Source organism: Nyctibius grandis, chromosome 5 (assembly GCF_013368605.1).
Source record: "Nyctibius grandis isolate bNycGra1 chromosome 5, bNycGra1.pri, whole genome shotgun sequence".
In the NCBI taxonomy this organism is placed as follows: Eukaryota; Metazoa; Chordata; class Aves; order Nyctibiiformes; family Nyctibiidae; genus Nyctibius; species Nyctibius grandis.
The window spans coordinates 87,771,136-87,792,093 of NC_090662.1; the positions used below are offsets into that span (position 1 = coordinate 87,771,136).

At 38.9% G+C, this 20,958-nt stretch overlaps 1 protein-coding gene across 1 annotated transcript in view; it reads right to left on the reverse strand.

Annotated features, from left to right (window-relative positions):
• PIK3C2G (phosphatidylinositol-4-phosphate 3-kinase catalytic subunit type 2 gamma) overlaps positions 1-20,958 on the reverse strand; it is a 208,728-nt gene that overhangs the window by 41,424 nt on the left and 146,346 nt on the right. Inside the window, exons 24-27 of the mRNA XM_068401615.1 lie at positions 16,811-16,967; positions 12,127-12,236; positions 2,766-2,958; positions 2,071-2,192 (exon numbers count right to left, since the gene is read on the reverse strand). Coding sequence (XP_068257716.1) covers positions 2,071-2,192; positions 2,766-2,958; positions 12,127-12,236; positions 16,811-16,967 — 582 coding nt within the window. The remainder of the gene's footprint in view (positions 1-2,070; positions 2,193-2,765; positions 2,959-12,126; positions 12,237-16,810; positions 16,968-20,958) is intronic.

The following is a 20,958-nucleotide window of genomic DNA, read 5'->3' on the forward strand; positions in this document are numbered from 1 at the left end:
TGCACAGCAGATTCCATTTCCTAGTTACTAGCTTGAAGAACATTCTGTGTATAAATGATGTCACTTAAATGATTTGTTGGGTGAAAAGATTTTTGGCCTTTTAAAAAACAGTAATTAAACACAATTAATACTCCGAAATCAAATAAGAGGGAAGGTGCTAGAGTGCAAAGGCTTGCTTGGGGCAGCTGTGCTTTGACTTATAAATACGGGCTGAATGTTTACATGTCAATAGCAAAATTTCAGATGCTGAGAACTCTGAGCTTTTGCCATTAGTTTCTTGTGATATAGCCAGTATTTAGCACTTGTATGAAGCAGACTCATATTGTGTTATTTCCTCCTAATGAGACATGAATATATACAATGTCATGAATCAATACAAAGCAGTAACCAAGTCCTTTCTGTTAGCAGTTCCAATTATTCTAGTAATAGTAGACATTTTACTTTAAAATTGTACATTTTCAAACTGATTTTGTGGTTACATTATGGAACAAGGCTTTTTTCTTCCTCTGAAGCATCTGGCATTGGCCAGAGATGGAGCTTTGTAACACACCAACAAACAAATGGTCTGAGATGGTATGGCAGTTTCAGTGATAACTTCCTATAAAGAAATAATTAGGTTTTCATTATTAGAATAAAATCTGGAATACATGAAAAGCCTCAAACTGATGAAGTTCTGTTAGAAAACAAACGAAAACTTTAACATTAAAGGACATACATCTAAAGAAACATCATAAAATTAATTACTTTAACACAGTCTTGGGGAAAGATCATACAGTTACAGGTTACTGCTGGGACTGAGTTATGACCATAAAACTCTTAGACACAGCCTCGGGATATGCAGATTAACCCTCTGTGAGTTCTGGAACTCTCTTTTGCAGTGAAAATGTTGTGAGGGATTTTATTAAAGGTAGATTTATCTGAAAAATGGCTAGTACTATTTTTGAAATTTACTACAGTGTTTCTGAGGTCTATGTGTTTCTAAAGAGAAATATATTTTCCTTCAAAGGGCTCTGCTCACCACAGGAAAAAAATCATAAATAGGTACTTGTTAAATATTTTATTTTACAACCTAACGGTTAGTGTGCAAATATCTCCAAATCAAAACCATGATTCAAGCATTTTCAGTGTTTACTGGAATTCCGAGTCTCACCAGCTGCTGCTTGGTTCAAGTAAACTGCTTATCTTTTTGGCCAGCTTTATGTTTTATCACAGATTGAGCTTGAAGAGGGGCTTGTATCAGGTGAGCCAGCATGACTGTTTAAGAGAGGACTACTTTGTTCTCAATGGTGTGTGCAGTGTAATGTATATGATATTTGTAGAATACATAACTCCACTTGTATTACCAAAGCCACGGACAATCACTACATAAGACAAAGCTGTTTTATGTAAGACAGAAAAAAATCGTGGGATTCACTGTCCCTGGAAACTGTGAAGGAGTAAGTTTCAGAATATGAAAAGCAGGAATAGACATGCACATGGATAAAAAGTAGTATTCAGAATTATTGCAACTAATGATAGCATATTTTCCAAGAGATATTAAACTGAATGATGCAAGGCACAAAGTATTGTTTTTTGGGGCCAGGACAGTACATAAGCTTATTGCATATTTCTCAGGTGGGGAGTATGTGCACCTTTTTGTAAAAAGGTTGATCATGCCTGCCAGCATCAGAGACTGGCTTGTTTCTGCTCTGAGCCAGTGTGAACATCCCTACATTGCTTTAATATATGGATTTTGCTATGAGTTTTGATCAACATCATGCAGAAAATAAAAACTATTAAAGGCTCTATCATGCCTTTAATGAAGTCAATACCACTTACCCTTTGATTTCAGGAAGAGCTGTGTCAGGGCCAAGCTGTTCCCCCCTTCTACTCCCATTAAAAAAGGAATAATAAAATATATAAAAGTTAGACTGTCACAATGGTCTATGATTCAGTTTCTTCTGGGGCTGAATAGAAGGCTTGCCTTTGTGTTTCTAAAAATACGTCTGCCGTACATTTTCTCACATTTTTATCTGTGCAGAGAGAGAACCATTTAACAGCAGAATAACATTTGCTAATATGCTGCCTTACTCTGGGAGGGCATGTGATGGAAATTGCTTCTGGAGATGGCTGTGAAGTTTTGAGAACTGGTCGAATGTTTTTTCCACAAAAGTGACCACGTTGCAGGTTTGCACCACCTGGACCAGATATAGCTGTATTGGGGAAAAGGGAGACGCAGAAAAGAGAAACAATGAGAGAGGTACATTAAAAGAAATGTACAAGAGAAAATATAGGGTGATTTTAACAAAGAAAAAACCTTTCTTTAATGTAGTGCCAAGTGCCAAAGAATTCAGTTTGTAATTTACAGTCTTTGCTGCACAGAAAGAGAAACTTGCCTGGATAGCATACAACTCAAGCACTGAAAGATCACTGCAGTGTGTGAAAACTAATAATGCACCATTAAAGCATCATATAACAGCCTCCAATTTCTATTAGGCTTCCTAATTTTGTGCCATGCTTTCCTTCTGGATGCTTTAATTAGCTCTTGATTTATTTTTCACTATAGGGCATGAACTGTTCTCCTTAATGGCTCCCTGCTAATAGCTGTCTGCCTGGTGTTCTTTCTCTCCGGTAGCTCATTGCTTATGGCACTGCTGTTCATCCAGTGATCCCTTTAATGGGGCACGAGCACATCTTCTACAAAGGAGGAGGGAAAGTATATCAGCTCACAGAAGAGTCGTTAAAGATCAAGGCAAATGAGGGCAAGCAAAGAACTTAATACATACGGAGTCAGACTTTTTGTTGAACCCCAAAATGGTGGCTCTTGCGATTGACTTCTCTGTGTTCAGCATCATCCATTCTTGGGGGACAGTCTCTGGAGCTGGAGGCTTTGCAGAGCTTGTCACTGACATCTGTGCAAGCGTGTGGATCAAGTTATTGAGTTTAACAGGAAAGCATTCCAAACTTTCCTTTATTTTCCTGAGGAAAAAACAAACAGAAGAGGCACTATTTATACATCTGCTTTGCTTCCATTTCTTGATCCTTGGTTTCATGGATGCAAGAACCAAAAAAACCCACATTCTAAAACCTACCTCACATGAACACGTACCCACATACACACCAGTCACTGCTATTTGCAGCAATACAGCATATCCAGTCCCTGAGCTATACTGCTTAAAGGAGTGCTCTTGCCATAGCCTGTCTCATGGATTACCTTGGGTTAGTTATTCTTCAGGAGCTGGATGCCATCAGCCTTCTTTCAGACAATAGAGACAGGCAGAACATTTCCATGTGTGTTTTGAGGAGTTCCAGGGTAGAACAACATATGTTCACTTCGACAGGTAGGAGAGGGTGCCATAGCACTTTCTTTTTGGTTACACTAACATCACATGGACTTACACGTGTTTGTGCAAGGCTCTTGCATCCACTTCATGATTTAGCTGTGCATGATGTGTTGCTAAATCCTCTACCCAGTTCTTAGAAGCTCTATCCCTGTGGAGCCGCTTAAGATGAAAAAAAAAGAAAGAGAAATTTTCTCCCCTTATCTCCCCCCCTTCTCATCTCTGTGCTAGGGGAGCCAGAACACACTTCTAAATTCCTAGAGTTCTAAGATTCTTCATCAGAAAAGACACAATACATAAAAAAACCCCTAGATATATATGTAGATATGTACTGCAAATGTGTTTTAACATCAAAGTGAACTCAACTTGAGAAATAACACTGCAAGATAATCACTAGTCTTTGAAGAGTAAGATGCAGTACTCATTAGAAAACACTTGCCCTCTTGAATTCAATTGCTGGTTAAGATCTGTTTAACTGGTGATGCTATTTTTTTTTTCCTACTTCCCTGCTTATTTCTACAGTGCTCTGAAGATATTCTGGATAGATTCTGATGTTATAGAACAACAACCCATTAGTTTCAGGCCATATGGCAGCAAATTTCTACCAAATTGACAGGTTTTTTTTTTTTTTTTCTTCCAGTTTTGGACTGTATCTAATTAGCTGATAAGGGCTGACAATACCCTTAGCCACCTTCATCATCCCCTGTTCAAAGCTGAGCAAATGCTTCACCTGTCATTTTAAATTAAATTCTTATTCATGGGTTTCTGTGAGTGGGCTGGATTGCATACTGCAATCAATTGAAATCAACTCCATTCATCACATTAGCCTAATTTTCATGATATCAGATGTTATGGCTAAAGTCTGTAGCTTCACAGATGCAACCATACCAAAAAGAACATTCTACCTGTAGATAGTTTCACAGCTCACCCCCCAAAAATTGAGATTTCATTCAAACTACTGTGTGAATTTATTGTACACCAATTAGGTATACTAAACTGAGGAAAGAAGATTTATATGCTTTTCTTAATGTAATACAAGGAAAGGTATCTCTGAATTGATTCAGTTAATTATCTTAATTATTAATTACATTCTCCCAAAACAGATAGATACAGACTATTTAATGAATGACACAAATTAACTCTCAAATGGAAAACAAGAAAACAAATCTCATTTAAAAATATTAGTACAAAATCAATTCAGTGCTGATTAATTAGGTTGCATCTGCGGTGAACTTTTCCTTTTTAGCTCCTATGTATTTAATTTAATGTGCAATTTAAACACTTCCTAAATCACTGGGACATGATTTAGGTTATAGATTCTCTAACTGGGCCATATTACAGCAAAGCAGTTAGGGAATTTGCAATATTACTGTAAGAGGCATGTTAACTTTTCAGCTAAATATGGTGCATTTTAATTCACATAAATCAGGCCTCGGCTTATAAACTAGTATTAATTCAGACATCATCACTATGCAGAACAGCTGGTATCAGAATACCACTATTCTTTCCATGGGTCCATTAAGCTTCTAAAATACTTTTAACACCCAGATTGTTAATCACGTACTTTAAACCTAAACAGAGGCTTTTGCTGTCATTATTGCAGTTTTTTCCTGTGAGTTATTTTAAATGATTACATTTAAAATAAAATAAAACCAGAAGTATATGTTGTTTTCTCCCTCTCTCGATATTCTGTTTTCTCTGTATGCAGTCCTCCCTGTTAGAATAGAAAAAACTAAGCAATCCTTATGTCATGTTATCAACAAAGAATTGAAAAGATCTCTCTGCTCTTCTGATGACATCTCAGAGTGTGTCTTCACAGAAAGGTAGCACAACTCTGGTTATGGTTGTCTGCACTTACTTTCAAGGGCAAACTGGTTTAAGGAGACCCTCTTTCCCACAGCCTCCCAAAAGCTGGTTCCTAACTACGTGTGGAGCAGTGGAGTACATCAAATGCATGTGTCTTACATTTTTTAATTTTGCAGTTTATTTTTGGCATGGATTAGTTCACCACATTGTGGTAATCTGATTCCTCTTTCTGCTAGCATTTTTAAAGTTCTTCCTAAGGATCAGTGGTGGAAGTTTCTCCTTGAACTCTTTGAGATCCCCATACACCACACCACCTTTTCTCTACAGCCACATGAAGTTTAGCCATAGGCAAAGAAGTTGGTAAGGTCATAGGTATTCGTTGCTGAGATCCTCTTGCTCCCTAGGCCATTAGCATCTTTGCCTGTGCCTAAAGCTGTCTCTGCCTTCACAAAGATGACAAAAAGTTTGTTAGTTATTTCAGAGCTCTAGTAGCCCAAGCTGCTTAGAGAATTAGTGCCAAATGGTCTATAGATGAGAAAACTGAAGTGACCTGTACGAAGGGCATCAAAAGCACAGGTTCATCAGAAGAAAACAGGAAACTGTCATCAACTAGAGTAACATTAATTGTGAATCACAGTATTACTAACACACAGTTTTCAGGCAGAAATTTTTTTTTTTATGTGAAAATATCCATTTACCATGCAGATTGGTATCTGACCTACTTCTCAGAAAAGTGAGTTAAATATCTGGGATTATTGAAAAGTAATGACTTTCTACTTTCTGAACTGACTTTGAATTTCAGATTTGGCTCACAGTCTCCCTACAGAACTGTCAAACTGCGGTATCAAGTAAAGCATGCACAGACTGGTTGGCTGCTTGTGTTAACAGAGTTGGGTGAAAAGATTAGCTAACATTTTCAAGAGTGACTCGTGATAGCTGGTGTCTTGATTTTTAGGAAGTAGACATTTTCTTATAGGACAGGTATTCTGAGGGCTGGTGCTTAGATATTTTGGACACACCAGCCTTTCTCCACAGCCTTTTAAGAGCACATATAGTCATTATTACTGACTAGTTACCCAGATCTTAGTCTTAGTATATATAATAATAAATATTCACCCCAAACTTTGTAATAATTTTATCATTCTTGATGTCATTCTGCTTCTCATTTCCATCTAGGCCTGAAATAATTTAGAGTATAATGAGCAAAACGTATTTTCACGGGATTCTCAGATGTTAATGAACGTGGCGTTTCATTTATATCCAACTTTTCCATCCATGAATCTACCAGGCTCCATTTTAAAACAAGCTGGGTAGCATGGCCCTAACAGCCAAACTTCTCCAGAATATTACTGCTTTCAGGGACAGACCTTTTCTAATTTTCAGCAACATACATTCATGGACAGTTGATAATTTTTTTGTGTACAGCAGTGATAACCCTTCAGTTTAATACCTTATTTCCCACTGTGATAGTATATGGGCAATAAACATATTCTTTTTAGCCCTTATTTTGTTAGGCTTTAAAATCCAGGTTTACTTCAGCCTAATTCTGATCCCATGGGCTGAGCACAATCAAATACTCCCTTAAAGTGCATCTTCCAGTCTACCTTCCCTGCTAGTCCTTTCCCCTGAGCTGGTGGCATGTGGGGTTTGTACAACAGTATGAATGCCTTAAACAACATAAATTCAAGGAGGAGGTCTGCCTCTGTTCCTTTGAGGACAACATGATCTTTACAAACTGCTTGAATGCTACTGAGAGGAGTTTAGTACCGTAGTTTTGTCTATGTCCTTTCAAAAGTCACCAGCTTTCCCTGTTTCTTCAGTTGTTTGGGAGAGTTCTTGCTGGAATATCTGCAGCCACCTGAGAAACAGGGATCAGCTGATCAGTTTGAGATTAATGTCATATTTTGAAAGGAGTTACTGCGAATTGTCCAGTTTTGCAACTGCTGGCATTTGTGGTTTGGAGTGGATATGCTTGACCTGGACAATGACAGGTACCTAACAAATGATTCTGTTAATAAATAAGTAAAGGTGGCAGCTGACCCAAGCAGCAACCCCCTCAATCAGGCTGTTGAAGATATATAATGGTGCTTTGCTAGTAATTGCCAGATCCACTGTGCATCTCTTATTCATGGGCTTCTAGAGTGGGTTAGATTGCATACTGCAATCAATTGAAATCAACTCCATTCATTGCATTAGGCTAACTTCAATCCCTTAAAAATAATTTTAAATATACATCCCTTTACAGACACATTAAAAATGTCAGACAGCATGCAGCACCATGCTGACATTTGAAGATATCTGCAGAAAACCAAAGAGGAAATTTAAATCCAGAGGTAAGATGGGTTTCCAGTTTCTGGTAAAACTGTGTTGTCAGTGGAAGAGGAAAGGAGGGAGGGGAAAGGATCAAACTGAGTTCCAAGGATCAAACTGAGTTCAGGGCAGATGCTGGAGAGACAACAATGTTTCATTTGGCACTAGGTGCACAGAACTGACAAGCAAACACAGAAGCTCTTGTTTAACTCTCAATTGGTGCATTGTTTGTCCATGATCTGAGGGTGCGACCTTCCAGAAGGCTGTAAGCTGTGAGGCTTAACACTGCCGCTCATCAGCTCGTAGCAGCGAGCTGACCCGATGTGAGAAGAATACAGTGCACAAATGAGACCACAGATTGTCGAACGTGTCTTAAATCAAGAATGAGAGGAAAGGAATTTGGTAAAACAGAACACTTTACGATCCTGAAAGGGGTCAGTACGTTACAGTCCGAACTCTGGTAGCATTATTCTGTTGACTAAAAAGGTGACAGCAAAGAACAAATTAACATTGTTTTGCCAGGAATGTTCGTGACGTCATTCATCATTTTATGTTGTTTTTAAACAGCAGTAGAGGCAATGTCAGTATTATTGCTCAAACCAAACTCAGACAATTGCTAAAAGCAACCTATTTCCACAGAAATACAGAGAAATACTGTTCTCCTGTTTCCAGTAGCAGAAGATTGGGATTTTCAGCAGAGACGCATTATATGATCAAATCTGAAAGATTACAATAACTACCTTGTACTTCGAACAAGAACTAACTTCCTGTTGGCAGATTTTAAAATTCTAATGACCACTACTCCTTATCTAGAAAAGAACTTTTAAAAACAAATAAAACATTTTTGGAAGCCATTATGGAGAAAAAGGAGCTACGAATTGTGAAGAGTTTGAGAGCTACTGGAAGTTATGTTAATAACCAGAACTTTCAATTTCCTTGGCTTTCTAAGGACAACCTGAAAAACAGATACAGGAATAAGTCACAGAATGACCATCAGAAGTGGGTGACTGGATTTTTTCTCACACAGACTTTTTGTATAACAATGAGGTAGGGAAGAATTTTTCTGGAGGACAGGAATAAAGATGACGTAGGTAACACAAAGGTAATCACAAAAACCTCAATATATTAACATTCTTGGGGGTGGGTCGGAAAATGCTTATACAGAGGACTAAGATCTGCATGTATCCGTGTATCAGGCCACACCGAAGTCTTTATTTTGAAAAGTGCCTGGATAGACTTTTCAGAAGTTAAAATACTACCAGACATGAAACCTGACATTCTGCCCATATTTAGACATGTAGAAATGTTAGTTAACATGTGTTGAATTAACACAAATTATGTTCAAACATGAATAGAAATTAGAATAAAGAAAAAAAAAACAGCACCAAGAGAAATCAGATCCACAGAAATTCATGAGCTGATGACAAGAGACTTTCTTATTGCAAATGAGCATATATAATACAAACATACGCTAAGAATATTAAAGAACAAAATACGCACCCTAGCAATATCTGACTTTTCTATGTAGTGTAATGATCTCTATGGACAATAACAAATCTATACTTCCGCATTTCGAAGGAAATTGGAACAATAGATCTGGAGTTCACTAAAAACATTTTAGCAGAAAATACAGTTTCAAATAAGAACAGAGCCCACAGCACTGTCCAGATCTGCACCATGATGCCAGTTTTGTTGGTAAGCAGAACTTTAGTGGCATTTCCACTGTGAAGGCCTTCATTACTTTAACATCAACTCTAACAAGAAATCTAATGGGGAGAAGGACATGCTGGCCTCTGAGACCTACCTATAGTGTCTCTGGGCTGAACATGATATCCTAATCCTAATACAAATCTCTACCAGGCAACAAAGCACACCAACTCTTCCCACTTCCAAACAGTGTTGAGCCACATCTCCTTCCTAATGCCAACTATTATTCCACGTGCTTTAGCTGAGAAAGATTGCAGTTGAATTCCCACTCTGAAGTCTCTCACTTCCTTCACCCGAACCCTCAAAACACCACAAGCACCTTGCCCAACTCCAAGAAAGAGTGCCAAGCTACAGCTCTGTCCTGAACGCAGACCTCATCCTTCATCTTCCAGCTAAGCAAGACTGCTGTGATATTAACCCTAACCACAACCTTAGTCCCACCCAACTGAAAAGCACACTGATCCTTTCCATCTCCACAAGAGCGCTGGGCACTAGCTCTGGGCTTTGCATGACATTAATGCCATTTTCACTCTGAAGACTCACATTTCCCTATTTGTTACGTATATCCTAGCCTTTTTTCATTAATCAAATGAATTGGGTTTTTTACACATGAGGGACAGACACAACCACCCAAACTACTTGACAGAATCAAGACTTCTATGTTTTAATTAGAAACTGCATGTTTTCTATTTGAAGTGGAAATATAAGTCTGTAATTTGTGAATATGTGAAATTTTAAAGGAAAGGATAAGGTAGGAGTAGACAGTAAATGTGAAGCTGTAATTAAATTTTAAAATAAAATAATTTTGTTAAGGGGCAAGAGGGAAAGCATATGAAGAAACAAGTGTTAAAGGAGAAGGGACTCAGTGCTCTGCTGTGTATAAAGTGATGGAACAATAGCTTTGAGAGGTTCCCCTCTTCCTCTTCAAAGAAAGGTCCTCCTTAAACTCTCTAGGTCTCTGTTCCAGCGTTCTCCAGACCTGCAGCCTCAGTTTCCAATTCTAATACACGAAAAGGAGATATATAAACAACACAATTCAAATGGCCAAAAATCTTCATATGGGCCTCTGTAATAGTAATGAGACGGGCTCAGCTGCTCCAGTTCAAGCTTTCACCTCATTTATTCACTGCAACGTGCCCTCTGACTGTACTGAAGGGTAGGGGGATTGCTCTTGCCTCAAGGCAGTTTGCATAGTGGAGAGAACTGTGCTGCCTTATGGGAGTGTTCTTTAGGGCCCTGAGTTTGAAAGGAGCCCTTCAGTCAGAGTCCAGTGCTGTGACCTGGATATGAGCCCTGCACTTGGGCCAGGGGAAGAGGTCAGAAGAGGCTGGCTTGCTCTGCATGTGTACATGGTGTCCAGGGTGCGTGAATTCATAGACCGTCCTTGGGAAATGATGATGCTGCACAGGACGGAGTCTGACAGGGACAGATTTTTTCATACAGTGCCTAGAATGGGAGAATGAGTTTCCAAATCCAGTCAGTCTCCACTGGCTCCATCTAGAGCATCATCACATAAACAGCTGGAATTACATGTAATGCAGAGGCCTGACCTGAAAGATCAGGAGTGAGGGGTTCACAGTGAGTTTATACAGGTCATCTGAAGCTCCTCATCAATAATCACAGAATCACAGAATGTTAGGGATTGGAAGGGACCTTGAAAGATCATCTAGTCCAATCCCCCTGCCGGAGCAGGATTACCTAGACCATATCACACAGGAACGCGTCCAGGCGGGTTTTGAATGTCTCCAGACAAGGAGACTCCACAACCTCTCTGGGCAGCCTGTTCCAGTGTTCGGTCACCCTCACCGTAAAGAAGTTTTTCCTCATATTTATGTGGAACCTCCTGTGTTCCAGCTTGCACCCATTGCCCCTTGTCCTGTCAATGGATGTCACTGAGAAGAGCCTGGCTCCATCCTCATGACACTTGCCCTTTACATATTTATAAACATTAATGAGGTCACCCCTCAGTCTCCTCTCCTCCAAGCTAAAGAGACCCAGCTCCCTCAGCCTCTCCTCATAAGGGAGATGTTCCACTCCCTTAATCATCTTCGTGGCTCTGCGCTGGACTCTCTCTAGCAGTTCCCTGTCCTTCTTGAACTGAGGGGCCCAGAACTGGACACAATATTCCAGATGCGGCCTCACCAGGGCAGAGTAGAGGGGGAGGAGAACCTCTCTTGACCTGCTAACCACACCCCTTCTAATACACCCCAGGATGCCATTGGCCTTCTTGGCCACAATGGCACACTGCTGGCTCATGGTCATCCTGCTGTCCACTAGGACCCCCAGGTCCCTTTCCCCTACGCTGCTCTCCAACAGGTCTGTCAGTTACAGACAGACCTCAGTTACTATCACAAACAAGTGAAAGGTTTCATTATCCTAACACAAATCAAGCATTAAACACACATATATTCACACACAATGCTTTTCTGTGATAGATCTGTTAAGTGCTTAAAAGGAAGAATCAGTACTATTTTGCAAATGGAGAAACTATGGCTAACAGAGGGGAAGTAGCGTGCCTGAAGCAACATAGAAGGTCAAATAAGAATAGAAAACGGAATAAGCTGCAGGAATTCCAGGTCCTCACTCAGTCCATTAAAATGTTGAATCTTTTTATGTAGCCCAAATCCTGTTGCATGTAGCTGCTGCATTTAAAAGCAGAGAGGAAAGCTGACTAGAAATAAGCCAGTATGGTTTCACCATGGAAGCTGAAGAAATCTCTAGGTGCTGAATAAGTGACTTGTAACAAGTGTACCACAAAGGCACAACTGTTTCTGCCAGAAATTTGAGGAGATTGGTTAGAACATGCAGAAGGAATGGACTTTTTTTAAAGTAAACATGTGAAGACCAATTATCCTTTTGTGTAATTTCACTGATTACAACCTCTTAATAAAACAGAAAAACTGCCTTTTTTTTTTTTTTTAATTTGACAGCTTTGCTCCATGCCTGAAGGAGATAAGGTTTCCGGATTATATTCTGGTTTTACCTTGTAAAGTAGCTTGTAGCCTGGAGGTCTGAGTCCTGAGGACGGAGGGTATCATACACATACTTCAGATCCTGAATGCTGTTTAGCTCAGGCAATCCTGCATTCAGCATCTTAAAGTAAAGAAATATCATTAGTCCACTAACTATTAAAAGGAAATTTAAATGAAATAGGGCTAAGTGAGAAAAGAAAGGTTTTACACTGAAAGGACTTCCTGTAAAACACAAAGTTTTGCTCATCTGAAAAGTGGTTGTGATGCTAGAGCAATGACTGGAACACTAAAATGAATATATTGCATTCTAAACCTTCACAATGAGGTGTTGGAAAGGGACATGGGTCAAAATCACTGATCCATTGTAGTTATTTATTTTCTCTTCAGATACGATAATCTCAACGTGTGCATTGCTAAGCTTCCTTCATAGCCTTCTAACAGTGAAAAAGGGAAGGCAACCAAATTCAGCCACCTGAACAATAGTTAACCATGTTTCTGTTATGCTCACAGTGTTATCCAAGTCCTAATCCAGTTTAGCGCAACATCACCTTCTCCTTTGTAACTACTGACTCCACCATCACCACTCTGGACTCCTGCAAAGGGATCATAGATTCACTCTCTTTACAGTCAAATGAACAGGAAGGTTCCCTTAGACATCAATTCATAGCAGGAGCCCTGACTTGGGTGCGGAGAACTGCCCTCTGCAGAAGTGTATCGTTCTTCATAGATGTGGGACAGATCTGTTCTAGTTAGTCGGTCGAGTTAGTTAGGTTCAAAAGACAAATAATGCAAATATTCCCCTTGCAAAGTAACACAATGAGTCGACAACTGAGTGTGTCCAATTGCCCATACAGCTGTCTCCAGGCATTTTAAAAGGTCAGCAACAAAAATTTTGACTCACTTCAAAACCTATGGATTTTTCTCAACAATCGCAGTAAGTTGAGAGCAATGCTTTGTGTGTAATGGAGAAAAAAAATCACTCCTTCACATTGCTCAGAAGGAAACGTATCAGAATTTGCAGTCACTGCTGTGCATTCTTCATGTATATTTATGTCTAGCTCAGACAGAAAGACCCTCTGCGTTTAGCGGATTAATAACAGCAAAGAAGAAAGGAAGCACTACTTTTATTTTAAGGTTTGGTTGAGAGATGAATAGAGTAAGATGGAAGTGTATTTTCCTTATTACTTCAAACCTTCTCAATATTTTAAAGTTAAGTTTCAATATTTTTTATATTTTCTTTTTGGCATTATGAGAAAAATCTTGCTTTGTATCTGACCCAACCTATACTACCACTGGACAGTCAGAGTGATGTCTCACAGAATTCTGCCTTAGCAAGGAGCAAAGAAAATGAGACAGCTCAATGAGGTGAATTTAAGTGAGTTGGGAGCAGGGAGAATAACAATATTCAGCACTTACGGACACACAATGCTATTTATTTGTATGCCTACAACCCATTTATAAAAGATAACAACAACTCCTGTCCCTTTTAAAAAAAAAAAAAAGTTGCTGCATAGGCAAATTAAGCTTCTTGCCCTGCATTAGAAAAGGGAACAATGCCAGATATGAACATTACCTGATTGATCTGTAGTGCAACTGAAAAATAGGATTTTTTTTTTTTTAGGTTCTCTGCATTGCAGAGGGTGAAAAACCATCTTCTGAAGGAAAAAAATGTCTTTAGCTGGGCAGTACCTACACAGTGCTTTGCTGGCTGCAAGGGGGTCTTCAAGGCTTATTATAGTGCTTCATTCATTTTGCTCCATATAGCATATCTTTCGTGTTTCGAGTCCCCTGATGGAAGAGGCTTCTGAAAACTGTGGCTAGTGATACTAGATGCTAATTAGACAAGACATATTTGGAAGACAACTACAGGTCGCCTAGGGCAACTCAAATGTCACTAGATGCCCAAGTTTAAGTGCCTGCATTACTCCCATTGCTTGGCCACACATATGTCTTGACCCACCACACTTGGTTATCCCAGGCCTTCTGACTTATTGAGTGGAGCTGCCTACAGTCTCCTTGGGCCTGGATTTAGAGCTGGTGTGTGACACTGAGTCCACCATCCCATGAAAAAGCAATAGTCTTGGCATATACTTTCCATGCACTAGACCTCCAAAACAGGGGTGTTTCCTGATCCTCTTTTCCCAAATGGTGTTTCTGAGTTGTAGAAGGGTATAATGACTTGCATGGGGACATGGGATTCTTTTAAGTACTGTCTCCTGTTTTATACTATTAGGTCGACCTGTTTCTTGTCACAACAGAGGCAAGTGGATCAATTGCTTGCTGTCTAGTGTCACCTCTAAGTCCCCTTTAATAATTTTCCACCTGAAAAATCTTTATAACAGCAATGGATTTTGCATTTTTTTTAAACTAATCGAAAGGTGTTTGTGTCCTGCAATCACCCTCTTTATAACAGTTCACATCAATTTTTTAATGAGAGCAAAGCTGATGAACTATAGGCATTTACACAGCTGAACTCTGCCAGTAGACTCTTGGGTCTCCCACAGATGTTTCTGCTTTTGAAAGTGATGGAAACTTCATGGATTATTTCTTACTCCCAGTAGCAAATGTCAGTACAGCTCTAGAAACATGGTGCTTACCACCAAGAAAAAGCATCAAGTCCCAAACTGGGCCAAAAAAACAAATTGTTCATAATCACGGTTTGCTAGAAACCACTAACAGATACTGACCATCCAGAGCACAGTTACTCCTGTGAAGTACTGTACTGTTTTGAAATAGCCTTATTGTTTATATTTTTTAACCTTTTTTTTATAAATACCATCTTAGAAAGCAGAATGTGGGAGGGAAAGGAAAGATTAATGATGCAGATTTCCAGATAGTGAGAGAAATCTTAGACTATCACTGATATAAATAGGTAGTGGTTAGTTTATCTTGCCCCTTCATGATAACATCTGATATTTTGCATGGAAATGTATTCAAAATAGAACTTCTTCACAGTCCATTTACTTTTCTAGAAATGATCCATGAAACTAAAACATTTTGATACTTACAGTTTCTGACCAACATCCCATTTCAAACACAGAACTAGACTCCCCCTTCCAAACACCACTGGCAAAAACAAGGTGTTCATAAACTTGTCATTTGTTTAATTTCCTTTTGATATGAAGTGCTCATTGATGGGGTATGAGTATGCTGCCAGTTATTGTTCAATTATGAAATGAAACACAATTGACTGAACTGCAGCCCATTGACAAATGTTAAAACATACCTGTACACTGACTTTTCGCTCAGCGCTATTTTCTCCTTAAACATCAGCAGAAACAAAAGAAGATGCAGCATGTCCTGAATATAGAGAAACCTGAGCTATATCCGGGCAGAGATAGCTAGTTATTTCAGAGCTCCTGCTGTGAACATTTTCCTAACATGCTCTCTCTGTTATCCCAGACTAATCTAACGTCATTATGTCTGCTGATGGCAGAAAAAGGGACTGCACTCGGGACAAGGAGGTGAGCAGAAGATGTAGTTATATTTGCAGCATGCATTTTTAGGCAACCTGTTCAGAAATGCAGAGATTACTGCTGTGGATGAGGGAGCCTGGGTGCTCCTGAGTTTTCCAGAGGCTCTTTAACTTAGACAGTATCTCCTACAACTGCACTCTGCGCCGCTTTCAGTGCAAAATTCTGCTTTATGATGAGAATGCAGTTTTGCTGCACCTTTGTGACTACTTAGAAGTAGGGTTGAGAGATTTGGGGCAATCCTTCCTGCTCTGTTTTGGGAAATCACTCACTGTACCACTGCATGAGAATCTATGGACAAGACAGAAACAAGATGAGTAAATACTTGCCATTTCTCCCCTCCCCATTGCAGAAGTTGGAGACGATAGAGCAGTGTTTACAGAGCAACTTCTTGGCTGTACCCCAGCCTCAGCAGGGGTTCTGTTCATAAGCCTGTATGGATTTTTTTCATGCACAGAACAGTCACCTAGGTTTTGCATGGGGCCCGGGACATAAGTTTTAGATTAATATCTTAGCCAAGCAACTTAGCAAATATTAGTTAATTTAATATTCTACCCATGAAGGGGGAAAATCATTAACCTTTCATACACAAGTAAATAGAGGCATAAAGCAGTTATGGAATCTGCCACAGCACGTGAATCAGCAGGAATACTTAGGGATAAAAACTCCAAGAGGTCTTAAAATCCTGTACAAAAGGATTTTTAAACCTGTGTTAATAGGGGTAGTGCTCTTTCTTTCCTCTGTTTGCCATCCGAAGAAGGGAGTGTGGAAATGTGCAAGAAAACATTCTAATGGCATCACTGTCAGCTGCAGTGCTGCTAGGTACTGTCACATCACCCACTCTGTGAAATATTGAGTTTATTTTGTCATGCTATAACCATGAACGGGATTGGTAAATGATTGTTAGAAGACCTAGAAAAAGGGCTGAGTGATATTCCTGAACATGAAACTTGTACCTGGCTTCTTCTGCAGTTTTCTGCTATTTTATAAGAAAGAATACACTAAAAAAAGGGAAAAACCAAGCAGTTTAGCTTTTCTTTTCTCACAAATTAGTACTGAAACGGGATAGGTTTTTTTTGCATAGGAAGTGCCAGCACTAACGTTTCCTGCAGCGCAGCTGATATCTCTTCAAATCACAGTGCTACTGGAGGCAGCAGAGAAGTGTTAAAAGGGAAGAGGACACCAGAGGAAATTGATTTTGTTTCATCCTCAAGCTTCTTACCATCTCCAGCAGGTTCAAGAGTAACTGGCTGTGTTTCCTGACTATATTATAAGCTCGACAACAAAGCTCCACAAACTCTTGAAAACGCTGTGGGTTTTTTCCACCCTCTGTGATGAAATACTCCATCTCTGATGTGAAGATGAAGGGAGCTCGGTCCCTTGAAAAGAGAACAATTACATAAGAAATTTCACCGAAAACAGCAAATCATGCAAGACAGTCAATATTTGTAACTCATTATTCACATTTGTTTTTCCAGTATTACCTTCCTCATTATTTCATCTCTCCCTTCCTCAATGTGGACAGCTCTATTGCTCTGCCTGGTGTCACTGACTAATTGGGGCAGAGACAGCTACTCACAGCAAGAACTTCCTAGTGAGAAAGCCAACAACTAAACAAGTTTGGAGCTTACATGTTTTCTTCTGGCTCTTCTTTTTTTTTTCTTTTTAAACTCTTATTGCTTTAATTTCTTGACTCCAGCCTGAAAGTGAATCTGGAAACAAGTTCTCTCCTGGTATTGAAATATTTAGAAGTTGCTCTCAGAGAGGAAGGGATATAAATATCAGCTCCCTACTAGGCAAGAAGTGAATTTAAGAAAAAAACCTACAACTCCACAATCCAACAACAACAAAAAATACAACATATGATGCTATCATTAAATATACACCATTCTAAAGGGATGTTTCTGACCCAAGTTACCACAGAATAAACCTAAATACATTGTCTTATTTTCTGTAGAGTTACTCTGTATTCACCCTAGAGTAAGTAAGGTGAAGAATCTGACACCATGTCTTGCCTTTTTTTTCTTATCACTAGCATAGTGTGTAGCTATAGCATGCTATTCCAGAAGAAAACAGATTAGCCAGGCTTCTGCTAACAATCCTATCATTTGATAGCTTCAGAAAGGCCTGATATATTGCATCCTTGCACAGACAAAACTACTGCAGTGTTTTACTCATCACAACTGTGTATACAGAGGCATGTAAACAGATCAGAGGGCTATATTCCAAGGAAATATATACAGCGTGTTAACCCTTAATTCAAAATGAACTTGAGTAAACTAAATATTCTTGGGAAGCCTGAGTGCAGAAACAAATTTGAGGATCTCTGTTTCTTGCTAAAACCTCAAGCATGGGCTGAGTCTGAAACGACTCTGCTTGCTGATTCATTCATAAATGAGACAGAGAAGCTTTCTGAGGCGTTTTCCTCATTTTCCTATAAAAATGCTTGCCTTCTATTATCATAGAAAGACAGACAAGTTGCCATGAGATTCTAGGCTGCAGCTGGAAGTCCTAGTCACAAGAAATGTTCAGGTGGCCTCCCCTTTCTTATGTCTGGAAATCCTTCCTGTTTTACATTGAAGATAACTTTGAAAGCAGACCTCCTATGGGTGTTGTTCACCTCAAAGCAGCCCCAGCCATTAAGGCTTTTGTTAATACATTATTCAATTTCAGCTAGGTAGTACTAGGAATGATGAAGGTCCACAATAGTCATTCTTATTCTTTCCTTCCACATTTTTCTGTATTGTGCAAGATGTCAGTTCACAGTGTGACAGTTACATTGGAGTATGGCTATTACACAGTTGTTGTGTAGTTTTGTTCTCTAGCTCTCAGAGAATTACAAACCTGTGTCTATTACTGATTTCAGAGAGCAAGATTCTCCCAGAACATTCACTGATTCATTTATTCGTCTTTTAACTTACCTTTTGTTTAGCAGTGTTATTTAAAATAGACATTAAGTATTAAATACATTGATGCAATTAGGGTCACAGAAGTCAATTTGTTGAAGCCAATAAGCGAGAGAGACAGAAAACTAGCAAGTTAACATTTTCACTTATCTGTAGACAGAAGTCCAATCTAAATCCTGATTTTAAAGCATTTTAGCATCTTGAGAATGTTTAAAAAACAAATCTGTTTCTTTTCTGCATTTATGTTTTTGGGCTAAAACATTCCGAGTCAAAACTACTGCTGTAAAGGTACCACATGATGTATTATGTTCAAAATTCATATTTGATTTCTGCTGTCCAACTGCATCAAGAGACACAATTCACTATGAAAACATAGCCCTTTCTGAGCTAGTTCAAGTCTCCCACATTAAGCTACTTGAGCTGAAAACAAATACTGCAATTAGAAATTACTTTACTGGAAGAAATATGGTGTTTAACATTGTTGGGTTGGGCTGTGGGCCAACTTCCACATAATGCAATCACTGCAACACTAGTCAATTCTCTTACTGTTGTTGCTAAAGGATTCATTTGAACGTGTAACTGATATTTTAGTATTTATATTATTTATAGATTAATTTTACTTGTAAGATGATTTTAAGCAGTTTTACAAGGTTCTTAAATTTCTCAGTATCATTTAAGACTGTCTTCTAAGGTGGTAGGCCTGTCCTCCCTTGTTAACCTGCAAAATATGATGTAGAAATTTGCCTTCCCTGGTTTTGCTCAAGGTCTTGTGATATCAGACCCTCTCCCACAGGGTAACCCCTGCAATCAGTCAGATGCTGAAGCTCCATTCCTGAATGTGTCTAAAAGTAAGCTGGCTGCTCATAAAGGGAACACTTTGCAACTGAAATTTAAAAACCATATAAAACCAACTTAGTATAGGAGACAAGACCAACTAGAAGGAATAACACAGTCATTTCTCATGATAATATTAAAGAGCAAAGTTTCAGTAGGAGGAGACATTTACTCACTGAAGAGTACATAAAGGATTGAAAAAACAATTGACAGAGCTGAATGTCTGCGTATAGGTGCAAAATGTTCCTTGTGGCTTTCACAAACTTATTTGGAATATAAAAACATAGAAGAGGATAGTCTAAAAATTGCTCCAGCAAAATTACAAACAGCCAAGTCAAGTCACTGTCCATCATGCATGGGAAAATTTACATCAGCAAAGAACAGAGGCTGTTTTAGCCTACATAAGAAAAAAAGCAATGCATACCCTGGTGTTGCAGGAGCATTCTAATTTATCACACACGTGCGCGCAACTGAACCTCACCCCAGTACACAGCCTGTATTTCTATATTTAAACCAGTACATCTCTAACTGACAGCCTTCTTTGTGGCACACAGCTAAGATCATATCACATGATGGCATTTATTCAGAAGACATGCAATGCATCCAAAGGCATAGTTAATAATAACTATGAAAGACATGACTCATTTGGACATAAATCTATTACATAGCTTGCTCACATAAAGTTATCTAAAAGATATATAACATGAAATACTTGTTACCTGAAAACATACCCTCAAGATCACAGCTAAGCCCTGTAATACTTTACATCCATAGGAGTTCAAAGATCAATGACTGTGTTACAGCCAATGGGACAACAGCCCCTTGGCCTAAAATCTCTATCTGTTACAACTTGCTGCTTCCATCAAATTAATTAAATGACTGGCATCAGTTTAACAAAACTGGTATAATGAACTATTTTCAAGTAAAAGCCTTTTACCATATCTCTGTAGAAGACCAAAAGCCTTTTTTTTTTTTTCTTGATGATGTGCTAAAGAAACACAGAATTGAAGCATTCTTGAATGACCTCTACCGTATAATGGCAATGTCGGGTACCATCATTTCTAGGAAAAAAAAGCCTCATTTGGAAAACTGGTGTGGCTTGAGATAGACCAAAGATGTACAGCCAATAAGCCTCCAAAATCTTTAAAGCTACCTTATCACATCTTGCTCATTTTTTTTTTCCCCTTTTTTTTTTTCTCACTAAAGCCCTCAATGGGATTAATGAGCCCTTTGGTTTTATAACAGACATCAGTCAAAAAGGCAATACCCCCATTTATGGCAGAGTCTGATTGCAGTCCTGGACCTTAAAGACTTATACTTTACTATGGCTGTGACAGAAGAGTTTACTAGAGTCATTCAGTGAGAAGCAAGGCTAGTTTTATGGTGTTTTTATTCTTTTTTTCTTGTGTACTGCTTTTAGAGATTTAAGATTTTCATGGGAATGTGTTTTGCAGTTCCTCTGGAGATTAAGAATGTTTGGATGATATGTCATGAGAGGGAGGAAAGAAATGAAACCTCAAGTAACTGAAGATATCATCATGCAAAAATAAACTTTGCCTGGGGTGATGGGAACATTTACTGGGACTTCACTGTAGGCTAGAAATATGTTGCATTCCTAGAAGACCAGTAA